The sequence below is a fragment of the Tachypleus tridentatus genome, chromosome 12 (assembly GCF_004210375.1).
Source record: "Tachypleus tridentatus isolate NWPU-2018 chromosome 12, ASM421037v1, whole genome shotgun sequence".
Classification (NCBI taxonomy): domain Eukaryota; kingdom Metazoa; phylum Arthropoda; class Merostomata; order Xiphosura; family Limulidae; genus Tachypleus; species Tachypleus tridentatus.
This window is the reverse complement of record NC_134836.1, coordinates 135,546,863-135,561,554: the sequence shown is the minus strand read 5'-3', so window position 1 is coordinate 135,561,554 and position 14,692 is coordinate 135,546,863. Positions and strand designations below refer to the sequence as shown.

The following is a 14,692-nucleotide window of genomic DNA, read 5'->3' as shown; positions in this document are numbered from 1 at the left end:
CAACTACACAACTTTGTACTCACCTTTCTTTTAACAAATCCCTCTAGGACTTGAGCAATGTGAACTCCATGTCAATTGTACTACTTTTAACAATTACACAACTTTGTACTCACCTTTCTTTTAACAAATCCCTCTAGGACTTGAGCAATGTGGACTCCACATCAATTGTACAACTTTTAACAATTACACAACTTTGTACTCACTTTTCTTTTACAAATCCCTCTAGGACTTGAGCAATGTGGACTCCACATCAATTGTACAAGTTTTAACAATTACACAACTTTGTACTCACCTTTCTTTTTACAAATCCCTCTAGGACTTGAGCAATGTGGACTCCATGTCAATTGTGCGAGTTAACAACTACACAACTTTGTACTCACCTTTCTTTAACAAATCCCTCTAGAACTTGAGCAATGTGGACTCCACATCAATTAATGCAGTTAACAACTACACAACTTTGTACTCACCTTTCTTTTAACAAATCCCTCTAGAACTTGAGCAATGTGGACTCCACATCAATTTATGCAGTTTTAACAACTACACAACTTTGTACTCACCTTTCTTTTAACAAATCCCTCTAGGACTTGAGCAATGTGGACTCCAAATCAATTGTACAAGTTTTAACAACTACACAACTTTGTACTCACCTTTCTTTTAACAAATCCCTCTAGGACTTGAGCAATGTGGACTCCACATCAATTGTACGAGTTTTAACAACTACACAACTTTGTACTCACCTTTCTTTTAACAAATCCCTCTAGGACTTGAGCAATGTGGACTCCATGTCAATTGTATGCAGTTTTAACAACTACACAACTTTGTACTCACCTTTCTTTTAACAAATCCCTCTAGGACTTGAGCAATGTGGACTCCATATCAATTGTACAACTTTTAACAATTACACAACTTTGTACTCACTTTTCTTTTTACAAATCCCTCTAGGACTTGAGCAATGTGGACTCCACATCAATTGTACAAGTTTTAACAATTACACAACTTTGTACTCACTTTTCTTTTTACAAATCCCTCTAGGACTTGAGCAATGTGGACTCCACATCAATTGTACAACTTTTAACAATTACACAACTTTGTACTCACTTTTCTTTTTACAAATCCCTCTAGGACTTGAGCAATGTGGACTCCACATCAATTGTACAAGTTTTAACAATTACACAACTTTGTACTCACCTTTCTTTTCACAAATCCCTCTAGGACTTGAGCAATGTGAACTCCATGTCAATTGTACAACTTTTAACAATTACACAACTTTGTACTCACTTTTCTTTTAACAAATCCCTCTAGGACTTGAGCAATGTGGACTCCACATCAATTGTACGAGTTTTAACAACTACACAACTTTGTACTCACCTTTCTTTTACAAATCCCTCTAGGACTTGAGCAATGTGGACTCCATGTCAATTGTACGAGTTAACAACTACACAACTTTGTACTCACCTTTCTTTTAACAAATCCCTCTAGAACTTGAGCAATGTGGACTCCACATCAATTGTACGAGTTTTAACAACTACACAACTTTGTACTCACCTTTCTTTTAACAAATCCCTCTAGGACTTGAGCAATGTGGACTCCATATCAATTGTACAAGTTTTAACAACTACACAACTTTGTACTCACCTTTCTTTTAACAAATCCCTCTAGGACTTGAGCAATGTGGACTCCACATCAATTGTACAGTTTTAACAACTACACAACTTTGTACTCACCTTTCTTTTAACAAATCCCTCTAGGACTTGAGCAATGTGGACTCCACATCAATTGTATGAAGTTTTAACAACTACACAACTTTGTACTCACCTTTCTTTTAACAAATCCCTCTAGGACTTGAGCAATGTGGACTCCACATCAATTGTACGAGTTTTAACAACTACACAACTTTGTACTCACCTTTCTTTTAACAAATCCCTCTAGGACTTGAGCAATGTGGACTCCATGTCAATTGTACGAGTTTTAACAACTACACAACTTTGTACTCACCTTTCTTTTAACAAATCCCTCTAGGACTTGAGCAATGTGGACTCCATATCAATTGTACAACTTTTAACAATTACACAACTTTGTACTCACTTTTCTTTTTACAAATCCCTCTAGGACTTGAGCAATGTGGACTCCACATCAATTGTACAAGTTTTAACAATTACACAACTTTGTACTCACTTTTCTTTTTACAAATCCCTCTAGGACTTGAGCAATGTGGACTCCACATCAATTGTACAACTTTTAACAATTACACAACTTTGTACTCACTTTTCTTTTTACAAATCCCTCTAGGACTTGAGCAATGTGGACTCCACATCAATTGTACAAGTTTTAACAATTACACAACTTTGTACTCACCTTTCTTTTAACAAATCCCTCTAGGACTTGAGCATATGGACTCCATATCAATTGTACAACTTTTAACAACTACACAACTTTGTACTCACCTTTCTTTTAACAAATCCCTCTAGGACTTGAGCAATGTGGACTCCATATCAATTGTACAAGTTTTAACAACTACACAACTTTGTACTCACCTTTCTTTTAACAAATCCCTCTAGGACTTGAGCAATGTGGACTCCACATCAATTGTACGAGTTTTAACAACTACACAACTTTGTACTCACCTTTCTTTTAACAAATCCCTCTAGGACTTGAGCAATGTGGACTCCACATCAATTGTACGAGTTTTAACAACTACACAACTTTGTACTCACCTTTCTTTTAACAAATCCCTCTAGGACTTGAGCAATGTGGACTCCATATCAATTGTACAACTTTTAACAATTACACAACTTTGTACTCACTTTTCTTTTTACAAATCCCTCTAGGACTTGAGCAATGTGGACTCCACATCAATTGTACAAGTTTTAACAATTACACAACTTTGTACTCACTTTTCTTTTTACAAATCCCTCTAGGACTTGAGCAATGTGGACTCCACATCAATTGTACAACTTTTAACAATTACACAACTTTGTACTCACTTTTCTTTTTACAAATCCCTCTAGGACTTGAGCAATGTGGACTCCACATCAATTGTACAAGTTTTAACAATTACACAACTTTGTACTCACCTTTCTTTTAACAAATCCCTCTAGGACTTGAGCATATGGACTCCATATCAATTGTACAACTTTTAACAACTACACAACTTTGTACTCACCTTTCTTTTAACAAATCCCTCTAGGACTTGAGCAATGTGGACTCCATATCAATTGTACAAGTTTTAACAACTACACAACTTTGTACTCACCTTTCTTTTAACAAATCCCTCTAGGACTTGAGCAATGTGGACTCCACATCAATTGTACGAGTTTTAACAACTACACAACTTTGTACTCACCTTTCTTTTAACAAATCCCTCTAGGACTTGAGCAATGTGGACTCCACATCAATTGTACGAGTTTTAACAACTACACAACTTTGTACTCACCTTTCTTTTAACAAATCCCTCTAGGACTTGAGCAATGTGGACTCCATGTCAATTGTACGAGTTTTAACAACTACACAACTTTGTACTCACCTTTCTTTTAACAAATCCCTCTAGGACTTGAGCAATGTGAACTCCATGTCAATTGTACAACTTTTAACAATTACACAACTTTGTACTCACCTTTCTTTTAACAAATCCCTCTAGGACTTGAGCAATGTGGACTCCATATCAATTGTACAACTTTTAACAATTACACAACTTTGTACTCACTTTTCTTTTAACAAATCCCTCTAGGACTTGAGCAATGTGGACTCCACATCAATTGTACAAGTTTTAACAATTACACAACTTTGTACTCACTTTTCTTTTACAAATCCTCTAGGACTTGAGCAATGTGGACTCCACATCAATTGTACAAGTTTTAACAATTACACAACTTTGTACTCACTTTTCTTTTTACAAATCCCTCTAGGACTTGAGCATATGGACTCCATATCAATTGTACAACTTTTAACAATTACACAACTTTGTACTCACCTTTCTTTTAACAAATCCCTCTAGGACTTGAGCAATGTGGACTCCATGTCAATTGTACAAGTTTTAACAACTACACAACTTTGTACTCACCTTTCTTTTAACAAATCCCTCTACGACTTGAGCAATGTGGACTCCACATCAATTGTACAACTTTTAACAATTACACAACTTTGTACTCACCTTTCTTTTAACAAATCCCTCTAGGACTTTAGCAATGTGGACTCCATTGGCAGCATCTTTAGTTCGCTCTCGTTCAACCTGTGGATGAGAAAAGTCAAGAAACACTTGCAGTATACTTTTCAGCTGCGCACACACATATACATACATACATGAACAAAATTTTCAGGATTAGAAACTGCTACAATACCTATTAAAATGTTTTCTTTATTACAAAGACATCTTAGAACTAAGACTTATAAAACAAGATTTATTAGATATAACAAACAGAATAAATTATTCAATTACAGTGTTGTTTGTTTGTAATCTCAAAATTACAAAATTGACTATTTCTGTTCTGCTAACAAACAATTTACCGTTCAAAAAATGATGAAAAAAATGTAAATTAAATGGTGATTTTTTAGAACTAAAACAAACCGTTTCCTTTACCAATGAAAGATATTAGTTTTCATCACAGTAAATGTAACAAAGACATTCAAGTAGAACCTATTAAAACCATACTAAAAATTATTTTCAATGCTAACACTTTTGTATTGCCTGGAACAAATATGAAACTAAAGGTTAAAAAAAGACAGATAAACCCATAAACTTACAAGACACTTTATCTTAAATCTCATCATAATCCTGTACTAAGACACTGCTGTCGCTATCAATAGGCTTTAATGAATTATTATGCCGTCTTTCAGGTTAGTGTTTTCATAGCTTAATTATTTCAAATATAACTATCTTCCAAAGCATTGATTTTATTTCTTCTGATGTCAATTTTAATGTTAAACAGTTTAAGAATATTTGTAGCCCCAAACTGTAAATGGCTTATACATCCATAGTTAATACTATGAGGTTGATAACAATGTTCTCCCAGTTTCTTTATAAACCTATAGCAATTCAAACATTTACTTATCAAAAGCCTGTTGTAATTAATAATGCCTCTGACAACAGCAACTTTTACTAGTATTTGAAAGGTTCTTTAGGATACATTTGTATCTTTGTAAATCAAAGGTGTCTGGATTACTACATTTATTTCTTCCAACCTTAAAAGTTCAAACTTTTTTATTTGAAAACATCTAATCTATTGATAACATTTACTAGTGTTGTTTTCTTTATAGATTAGAACCACCTATAAATACACACTAAAATCTACAATACACTTGTATAATACTGGCAGAAAAACATAAGTTTATAATACAAATACAGGGTGACCAATTTTGATTTTAGGTTTGAAAACAATTTTAAATATCATTCGCATGTGAAAGACATTTTGTGCATATGGATGTTAATTATGTATATACAAATGCTTTATTTATTACTGTAAATACATAAAAATACCATTTTTTAATCAAACAGTATACTCTTCAAGTTTACAAATGCCAGTTCTGCATCAACGAGCATACTCTTCACTGCACAAGTACATACAGTATACACGTGATTCGCAGTTCACTGCACAAGTACATACAGTATACACGTATTCGCAGTTCACTGCACAAGTACATACAGTATACACGTATTCGCAGTTCACTGCACAAGTACATAAAGTATACACGTATTCGCAGTTCACTGCACAAGTACATACAGTGTACACGTATTCGCAGTTCACTGCACAAGTACATACAGTATACACGTATTCGCAGTTCACTGCACAAGTACATACAGTATACACGTATTCGCAGTTCACTTCATAAATATATACTGTATACATATATTCAGTGTTCAGAGTTTACTTCATAAATATATACTGTATACACACACATATTCACAGTTCATTTCATAAATATATACTGTATACACATATTCACAGCTTACTGCACAGATATATACATATACACATATTCTTTAATTTCTTCTTGTGATTTTGTACTTCTTCAATTTTGCTCAAAGTTACACAAGGGCTATCTTTGCTAACTATCCCTAATTTAGCACTGTAAGACAAGAGGAAAGGCAGCTAGTAATCATTACCAATCACCAACTCTTGGACTGCTCTTTTACCAATAAACAGTGCAACTGAAAGTCACATTATAATGCCCCCATATCTGAAAGAGCGAACACTTTTGGTGTGACAGGGATTCAAACCTGTCACCCTCAGATTGAGTTGAGCACTATAACCAATAGGCATGCCAGAGACCTTCTTTCATTTTATCTACAAATTTTGGAATACTTATGGAGAACACATCTCTATAAGTTTCTTTATAACTTAAATGTTCTTAAACAATAGTATGATAATTCTCTTAATACAGAATAACAAAACCTTATCACATATTTCAATGGAAACCTCGACCATATTTTGCAGTTTTGTTATTGCATTTCTTTCATTTATATACATATAAACAATAAAAAATGAACTAATCAAAAACTTGATACAGAAATTAAAGCCTCACATGATGGTATTAAGGTCCTTTATTTGCAGTCTCTATTAATCCATTAATATAATAGTTTGTTATAACTTAAAAACAAGAATAAATTAAACAACAATTGCTACACTAACTGAAAAGATCCTAGGATGACTAAGAGGTAGTTCACACAGCATCTTTAGTCACCTAAAGTTGGATTTCCAGTCCTGGTGGTTTTAAATTATTTGATATTACGGCCATTTTCTAATTTCAAATCGAACTAGATGTACTTTGATTCTTAAAAGGGAATCACATTACAGAAGGTCTTATGTATAAATTAAAGAACTTAAATATCATTAAAAAGATTAATGGCCTTAAAAAAACTAAAAACATTTCCAAAGTAGACAGTGTTACAGTCACCAATAACACTGTCTAACATTATGGACAAACACTGGGACAGAACATATTTAAAATGGTGCAGTCATTTTGAGTCTTAACGACTGCAAGACAATAAAATGTGGTTTATTATGATCTGAGTGTTGCACAGAACAAATTGGTGCATCAGTTCTAGATAAAAGAAAACAATGAGTCAAAAAAACTGTGACCAATGCATAGCCTAGTAAGAACAACTTCCTCTTTCCTATCTTTATGGAAGCAAGACAGCCAAAGTGCAATATAGGGTTTTATTTGGAAAAGCTTGTTTTCACATTGCTCACTCCAAGTCGACTGCCAACTGACACAGAGCCGAGCCTTGTATACAGGACCATAATCCATGTATAAAACAGGCACAACGGTGATAGTGCCAGAGCAGATAGATTTAGCTGTGGTGTCAGCGAGCTTGTTCCCACGAATACCAACGTGGCCAAGTATCCAGAAAAACTGGATAGAAGATGTTAAAGAAAAATGGACCAGTTAGTTTTGAATATCAGAAAGAACAGGGTGAAAATCAATGTGCAGTAATTCCAGGACCAATAAGGAACCAAGCGAGTCGGTATCAATAGTGCACTTTGAGTACTGCTTAGCTTCTATGTGATCCAGGGCAAGAGAAATGGTGTACAGTTCAGCAGTGAACATGTAAGCTGTAGAAGGGATTCTGTGCGCAACCACCGAACCACAACAAATCATGGCAGAGCATACACAGTCACCTGATTTCAAACCATCTGTATAACTAGGAATGGAAGGATGGTTTGAAAAATGTTCAGTAAACAAAAGACAGTATTTCCAATCGGGAGTGTCTACTTTTCATAAATGACTTAAAAACAGGTCAGCATTTGGGACTGCAAGAAGCCATGGTGGGATGGGCTGACAAATGGATACAGCAATGTTATCCAAGGACAGACTCAATTCATCCAACTGCACTTGGATACGAAGGCCAAAAGGAGCAATGGCAGATCCTCTGTTCTCAAAAAGTATGCCGCGACGGAGGAAGGAAAACACAACCCCAGGCAGGATGCTTTGATAAGGAACAAAGTTTGAAGCATATAGTTAACACAGTTGCAAACAGCAGAGGTGTAAAGAATGTTCATGAGACTCTACATATAAGTTCTGGACTGAGAAAGTGCGGAAGGCCCCAGTGCAGTGCTGAAGTCCCTGAATGGGGTCCAGCATCTTTAAGACCGTGGTCCTGGCAGAGTCATAGATCTGTGATTCATGGTCAAGTTTCAATAAAATAAGAGCACAATATATCCATAATAAAAAAATAATTGTTTGGTGCCCATTGACCCCACCCATCATGGAGCCCTATGAGGGGATGCACTACAATGTCAAACAAGAACACTGCAGCAATGCCAGGGTTTCGTGAGCACTATACCCAAACACCAGCATCAGATCCACAATACTTCTTGAGAACATCCAACACTGGTACTTGGTTGACCCTAGCCCAAGTTAACCAACCAACTGACCCAAGGGGGGCCACCCCAAGGCTGCCCATCTACAGGAATTCAAGACCAAAGTGGTGTGTTAAGATTGGATCCCTCAACCACCAGGATCCCCTCATCCCCTTTACAGGTCACCATGAATGGCAAACACAAGTTTATGTTTAGATCCCAAAGGAGGTAAACTGAAAGAACAGAACCTTACCTGGGAGGTCCTCTCACCAAGTACAGGAATCCACACTAAGGGGTGAATCAGTGCAATAAAATCTATATAAAAATTGATTCACTACGGTGAACAACAAAGAACAAAAAACTTGAGATTTAACAAATCATACAAATTACATCTGTTTAGTTCATGAAAACTTTAGAAGATGCAAAAATGAAAACAATCTATGATAGTAGTGAGATGAGTAACATCAATTTTTAAAAACAAAACAGACATTTTTGGTCTACAAAACCAGACAGTTTAAGTTTACTAAACCTTAATATTTTTACGTTATTACATTATCACTAGTGGATGTTACTACCACAAAACCCAGACAGTTTCAGTCTACTAAACTTAACTATTTATGTTATTACATCTTCACCAGTGGGTGTTACAAAACTCTTCTGTTAAAGCAGAATGATATGAGAATACCTTCAGTTACCCTGATTAGTTTGAAGTTCCATTTACTATTCATTCTGGCAATAATATGAAGTTCATTTAGATAAATCATAAGAAATGACTATCTTGGTGTTCCTTTTATAAAACCAGAAGGAGGGTATGGTAAAAAGTTATTTCGTTCATAATTAACAAAAAAAGAGTGAATTACAATGAAAAATACATGGCCTTTACACAAGAAACAAGCTTACTGCTAACTAATTTGTTGCAGAGCTCTAAAATACAAGTAAAACAGAAACCCATTATCATGTACGTACAAATATTGTTAGAAAAATAAGCAGCTTCAAGAAGTCTTGATATAAATGAATACAAATCCTACAAATGTTTCAGTTTTTATTTATTTGTGTTCGGAATATCCCACAAACCATAGACTAACAGTGGAACAATAAAGTAAACTACATATACAGAACTGAGTAAATAAACTAATAGTGGAAAAATAAAGTAAACTACATATACAGAACTGAGTAAATAAACTAATAGTGGAACAATAAAGTAAACTACATATACAGAACTGAGTAAATAAACTAATAGTGGAGCAATAAAGTAAACTACATATACAGAACTGAGTAAATAAACTAACAGAGGAGCAACAAAGTAAACTACATATACAGAACTGAGTAAATAAACTAACAGAGGAGCAACAAAGTAAACTACATGTATAGAACTGAGTAAATAAACTAACAGGGGAGCAACAAAGTAAACTACATATACAGAACTGAGTAAATAAACTAACAGAGGAGCAACAAAGTAAACTACATGTACAGAACTCAGTAAATAAACTAACAGAGGAGCAACAAAGTAAACTACATGTATAGAACTGAGTAAATAAACTAACAGAGGAGCAACAAAGTAAACTATATGTATAGAACTGAGTAAATAAACTAACAGAGGAGCAACAAAGTAAACTATATGTATAGAACTGAGTAAATAAACTAATAGTGGAGCAACAAAGTAAACTACATATACAGAACTGAGTAAATAAACTAACAGAGGAGCAACACAGTAAACTACATGTACAGAACTGAGTAAATAAACTAACAGAGGAGCAACACAGTAAACTACATATACAGAACTGAGTAAATAAACTAACAGAGGATCAACAAAGTAAACTACATGTACAGAACTGAGTAAATAAACTAATAGTGGAGCAACAAAGTAAACTACATATACAGAACTGAGTAAATAAACTAATAGTGGAGCAACAAAGTAAACTATATGTATAGGACTGAGTAAATAAACTAACAGAGGAGCAACAAAGTAAACTACATGTACAGAACTCAGTAAATAAACTAACAGAGGAGCAACAAAGTAAACTACATGTATAGAACTGAGTAAATAAACTAACAGGGGAGCAACAAAGTAAACTACATGTATAGAACTGAGTAAATAAACTAACAGAGGAGCAACAAAGTAAACTACATATACAGAACTGAGTAAATAAACTAATAGTGGAGCAACAAAGTAAACTACATATACAGAACTGAGTAAATAAACTAATAGTGGAGCAACAAAGTAAACTACATATACAGAACTGAGTAAATAAACTAACAGAGGAGCAACACAGTAAACTACATGTACAGAACTGAGTAAATAAACTAACAGAGGAGCAACACAGTAAACTACATATACAGAACTGAGTAAATAAACTAACAGAGGATCAACAAAGTAAACTACATGTACAGAACTGAGTAAATAAACTAATAGTGGAGCAACAAAGTAAACTACATATACAGAACTGAGTAAATAAACTAATAGTGGAGCAACAAAGTAAACTATATGTATAGGACTGAGTAAATAAACTAACAGAGGAGCAACAAAGTAAACTACATATACAGAACTAAGTAAATAAACTAACAGTGGAGCAACAAAGTAAACTACATGTACAGAACTCAGTAAATAAACTAACAGAGGAGCAACAAAGTAAACTACATGTATAGAACTGAGTAAATAAACTAACAGGGGAGCAACAAAGTAAACTACATGTATAGAACTGAGTAAATAAACTAACAGAGGAGCAACAAAGTAAACTACATATACGGAACTGAGTAAATAAACTAATAGTGGAGCAACAAAGTAAACTACATATACAGAACTGAGTAAATAAACTAATAGTGGAGCAACACAGTAAACTACATGTACAGAACTGAGTAAATAAACTAACAGAGGAGCAACACAGTAAACTACATATACAGAACTGAGTAAATAAACTAACAGAGGATCAACAAAGTAAACTACATGTACAGAACTGAGTAAATAAACTAATAGTGGAGCAACAAAGTAAACTACATATACAGAACTGAGTAAATAAACTAATAGTGGAGCAACAAAGTAAACTATATGTATAGGACTGAGTAAATAAACTAACAGAGGAGCAACAAAGTAAACTACATATACAGAACTAAGTAAATAAACTAACAGTGGAGCAACAAAGTAAACTACATATACAGAACTCAGTAAATAAACTAAGAGTGGAGCAGCAAAGTAAACCACATATACAGAACTGAGTAAATAAACTAATAGTGGAGCAACAAAGTAAACTACATATACAGAACTCAGTAAATAAACTAAGAGTGGAGCAGCAAAGTAAACCACATATACAGAACTGAGTAAATAAACTAATAGTGGAGCAACAAAGTAAATTACATGTACAGAACTGAGTAAATAAACTAACAGTGGAGCAACAAAGTAAACTACATATACAGAACTGAGTAAATAAACTAATAGTGGAGCAACAAAGTAAACTACATATACAGGACTGAGTAAATAAACTAATAGTGGAGCAACAAAGTAAACTACATATACAGAACTGAGTAAATAAACTAATAGTGGAGCAACAAAGTAAACTACACATATAGAACTCAATAAATAACGTAATATAACTATTTAACATACTAGAGCAGCAACGCCACTGTAGACATCCTGAGGTACATTACACGGTTGTAAATTAACTTGTTCCGCCCCTTGCTGGTCTCGTCCAAGAGCAGCATAGTGCTGTAATCCATTGCAGGAACCATCCTGGTGGATCGGAAGGTGACAGATATACTTGCTTGGATCAGGAGAACGAATAGCTTTAGCCAATTCCATGCAACATGAAAGAGTCTGCCAGGGTTCATCAGATTTCTTCCACCATTGACGACCCTTAGAAAAATAACCAAATGAAAATCTGTTCATGTATATCAGTATAATACTGAATGAAGTACACAAAACAATGTTGACAGACACACAATCCAGGATAACTTACATGAAACAGTTACTAAGAAAACTATGAAAGAATAAGTTGTAGAGAAAAACAAAACCTTTCAAGAAAATGTAGTGCAAAAATTCAACAATAACAATTAGAATGTTTCATATAAATACAACCAACGACAACAACAATATGGTATATAAATACAACTAGTTACCAACATATTCTATACAGTTAATGTGGCAACCTATCTTATAGTTCACTTGCACAAACTTACAGTAAAAGGGTTGTCTGCTGAGTCAAGAATATCTGGAAGCACCTCTTCTGCATATCTTAGTCTCTCATGAATTGGGTCCCTAGAGACAATTCAGGAGAAATGGTTATAAACATTATAATCTGAGAATAATTAATAATTAATTAAATTATTCTGTAAAGATTTTGCTATAGAGGTCAGTAGACTACACATTCAGTTTCACTCTAATTATTCTGTAAAAATTATGCTATAGAGGTCAGTAGCCTACACATTTAGTTTCACTCTAATTATTCTGTAAAGATTATGCTATAGAGGTCAGTAGCATACACATTTAGTTCCACTCTAATTATTCTGTAAAGATTATGCAATAGAGGTTGGTAGCCTACACATTTAGTTTCACTCTAATTATTCTGTAAAGATTATGCTATAGAGGTCAGTAGCCTACACATTTAGTTTCACTCTAATTATTCTGTAAAGTTTATGCAATAGAGGTCAGTAGCATACACATTTAGTTCCACTAATTATTCTGTAAAGATTATGCAATAGAGGTCGGTAGCCTACACATTTAGTTTCACTAATTATTCTGTAAAGATTATGCAATAGAGGTCGGTAGCCTACACATTTAGTTTCACTAATTATTCTGTAAAGATTATGCTATAGAGGTCAGTAGCCTAATTATTTAGTTTCACTCTAATTATTCTGTAAAGATTTTGTTACAGAAATCAGTAGCCTACACAATTAGTTTCACTAATTATTCTGTAAAGATTATGTTATAGAGGTCAGTAGCCTACACATTTAGTTTCACTCTGATTATTCTGTAAAGATTATGTTATAAAGGTCAGTAGTCTACACATTTAGTTTCACTCTGATTACTTCTTTACATCTTGTGTTTCAGATGTTATTCTGTTTATTGTTTTCAAAGAATCTTGTGAAGAAATGCCTTTTGTGCTTGTGGTACCAAAGTTTGTTTGTGGGCCTGCTTAAGGAATAGAATGGAATACTATCCACTTAATTATTCTGTGACGTATAAGATGAGATTCACTGCTTTCTACACACAACTGCATCAGTCATTGTTATGTTCTGGTTACATTACAGATTTCGTTTTTTCAAGTTAAAGTGAAAACATAATTTGTGATTAATTATAATTAATAACTACTAATTAATAAGTATTAATTATAATTAATAATAAACATAATTACCTAATGCAGTCACTTTTTTGCCACACCTTTGGTGATAAGAAAAGTGTAGTTTATTCAATAAATAGTTAGCCCTCTGTATAATACCAAATAATAAATTAGATGTAATACCATGTTATTAGTCACTCACATAAATTAATTTAGGTTATTATATGGCCAGTTTAAAGGAACATAAAAAAACCCACATACAGGAGGTGAACAAAAAAAACATGATTTCATTTATTTCTTTTTCAATTTTACTCTTTAATAGAATATTTATCTTATCAAATATCTATTTAACTATATTCTTTACTGGAACCAAAATCATATCCAATTTGCTTTATTTGGGAGTGAGACAAATGACCATCTACCTAGCAACAAAAGACCACAATTAGTGAATATTGATTATAATAGTTTCCTTTACCTTTTTTTAAAGCCAGTTAAGTTGACAACATGAAGTTTCAGCCATTGCAATCCCTTTTCTTCAAGTGGTTGTCCTTTGGCAAAAAGCAGTATGCTACGGGCCATGTCACTTCCTGTCATAGCAGAAATATATTATAAATAATAGGACTAATCAGTACAGTACCCTGATTTTATTTATTAGAAAAACTAAAAGAATTATATCTAAATAAGCAAGTCCAAGTTATAAAGATCTTACCCTCTATGATCTTCTTTATTATAAAAACTAAAAAAAAAATTATATCCAAGTAAAAAAGTCCAAATTTATATCGATCATCCCTTTATGTAATTACAACATTTATGAAACTAAATCAAATCAAAAGAAACATTTAACCTTTCAAACTAACCTTCAAGTGATTGGTTTATGGTATTCTGATTCACATAACTACAACTGTTCCTAACCTTAAAGTGCTTGGTTTACTGTGTTATGATCCACATACTTACAACCACTCCCAAACTTAAAGTGGTTGGTTTAGTGTGTTCTGATTCACTCCCAACAATGTAGTTTGCTATATCACACAAATATTCCACAGGTTTACAACAACATATCACCTTATAATTCTAACTTACCTTCAGTCAAGACACACTGACACAACTAGAGACACTACAACAAAC

The 14,692-nt window shown here is 33.7% G+C and overlaps 1 protein-coding gene across 1 annotated transcript in view; it reads right to left on the bottom strand.

Moving 5' to 3' along the window:
• Window positions 1–14,692, bottom strand: part of LOC143234790 (DNA-directed RNA polymerase, mitochondrial-like) — a 68,568-nt gene that overhangs the window by 30,569 nt on the left and 23,307 nt on the right. The window contains 4 exon segments of the mRNA XM_076472423.1: window positions 4,151–4,228; window positions 11,899–12,144; window positions 12,468–12,546; window positions 14,043–14,154. Coding sequence (XP_076328538.1) covers window positions 4,151–4,228; window positions 11,899–12,144; window positions 12,468–12,546; window positions 14,043–14,154 — 515 coding nt within the window.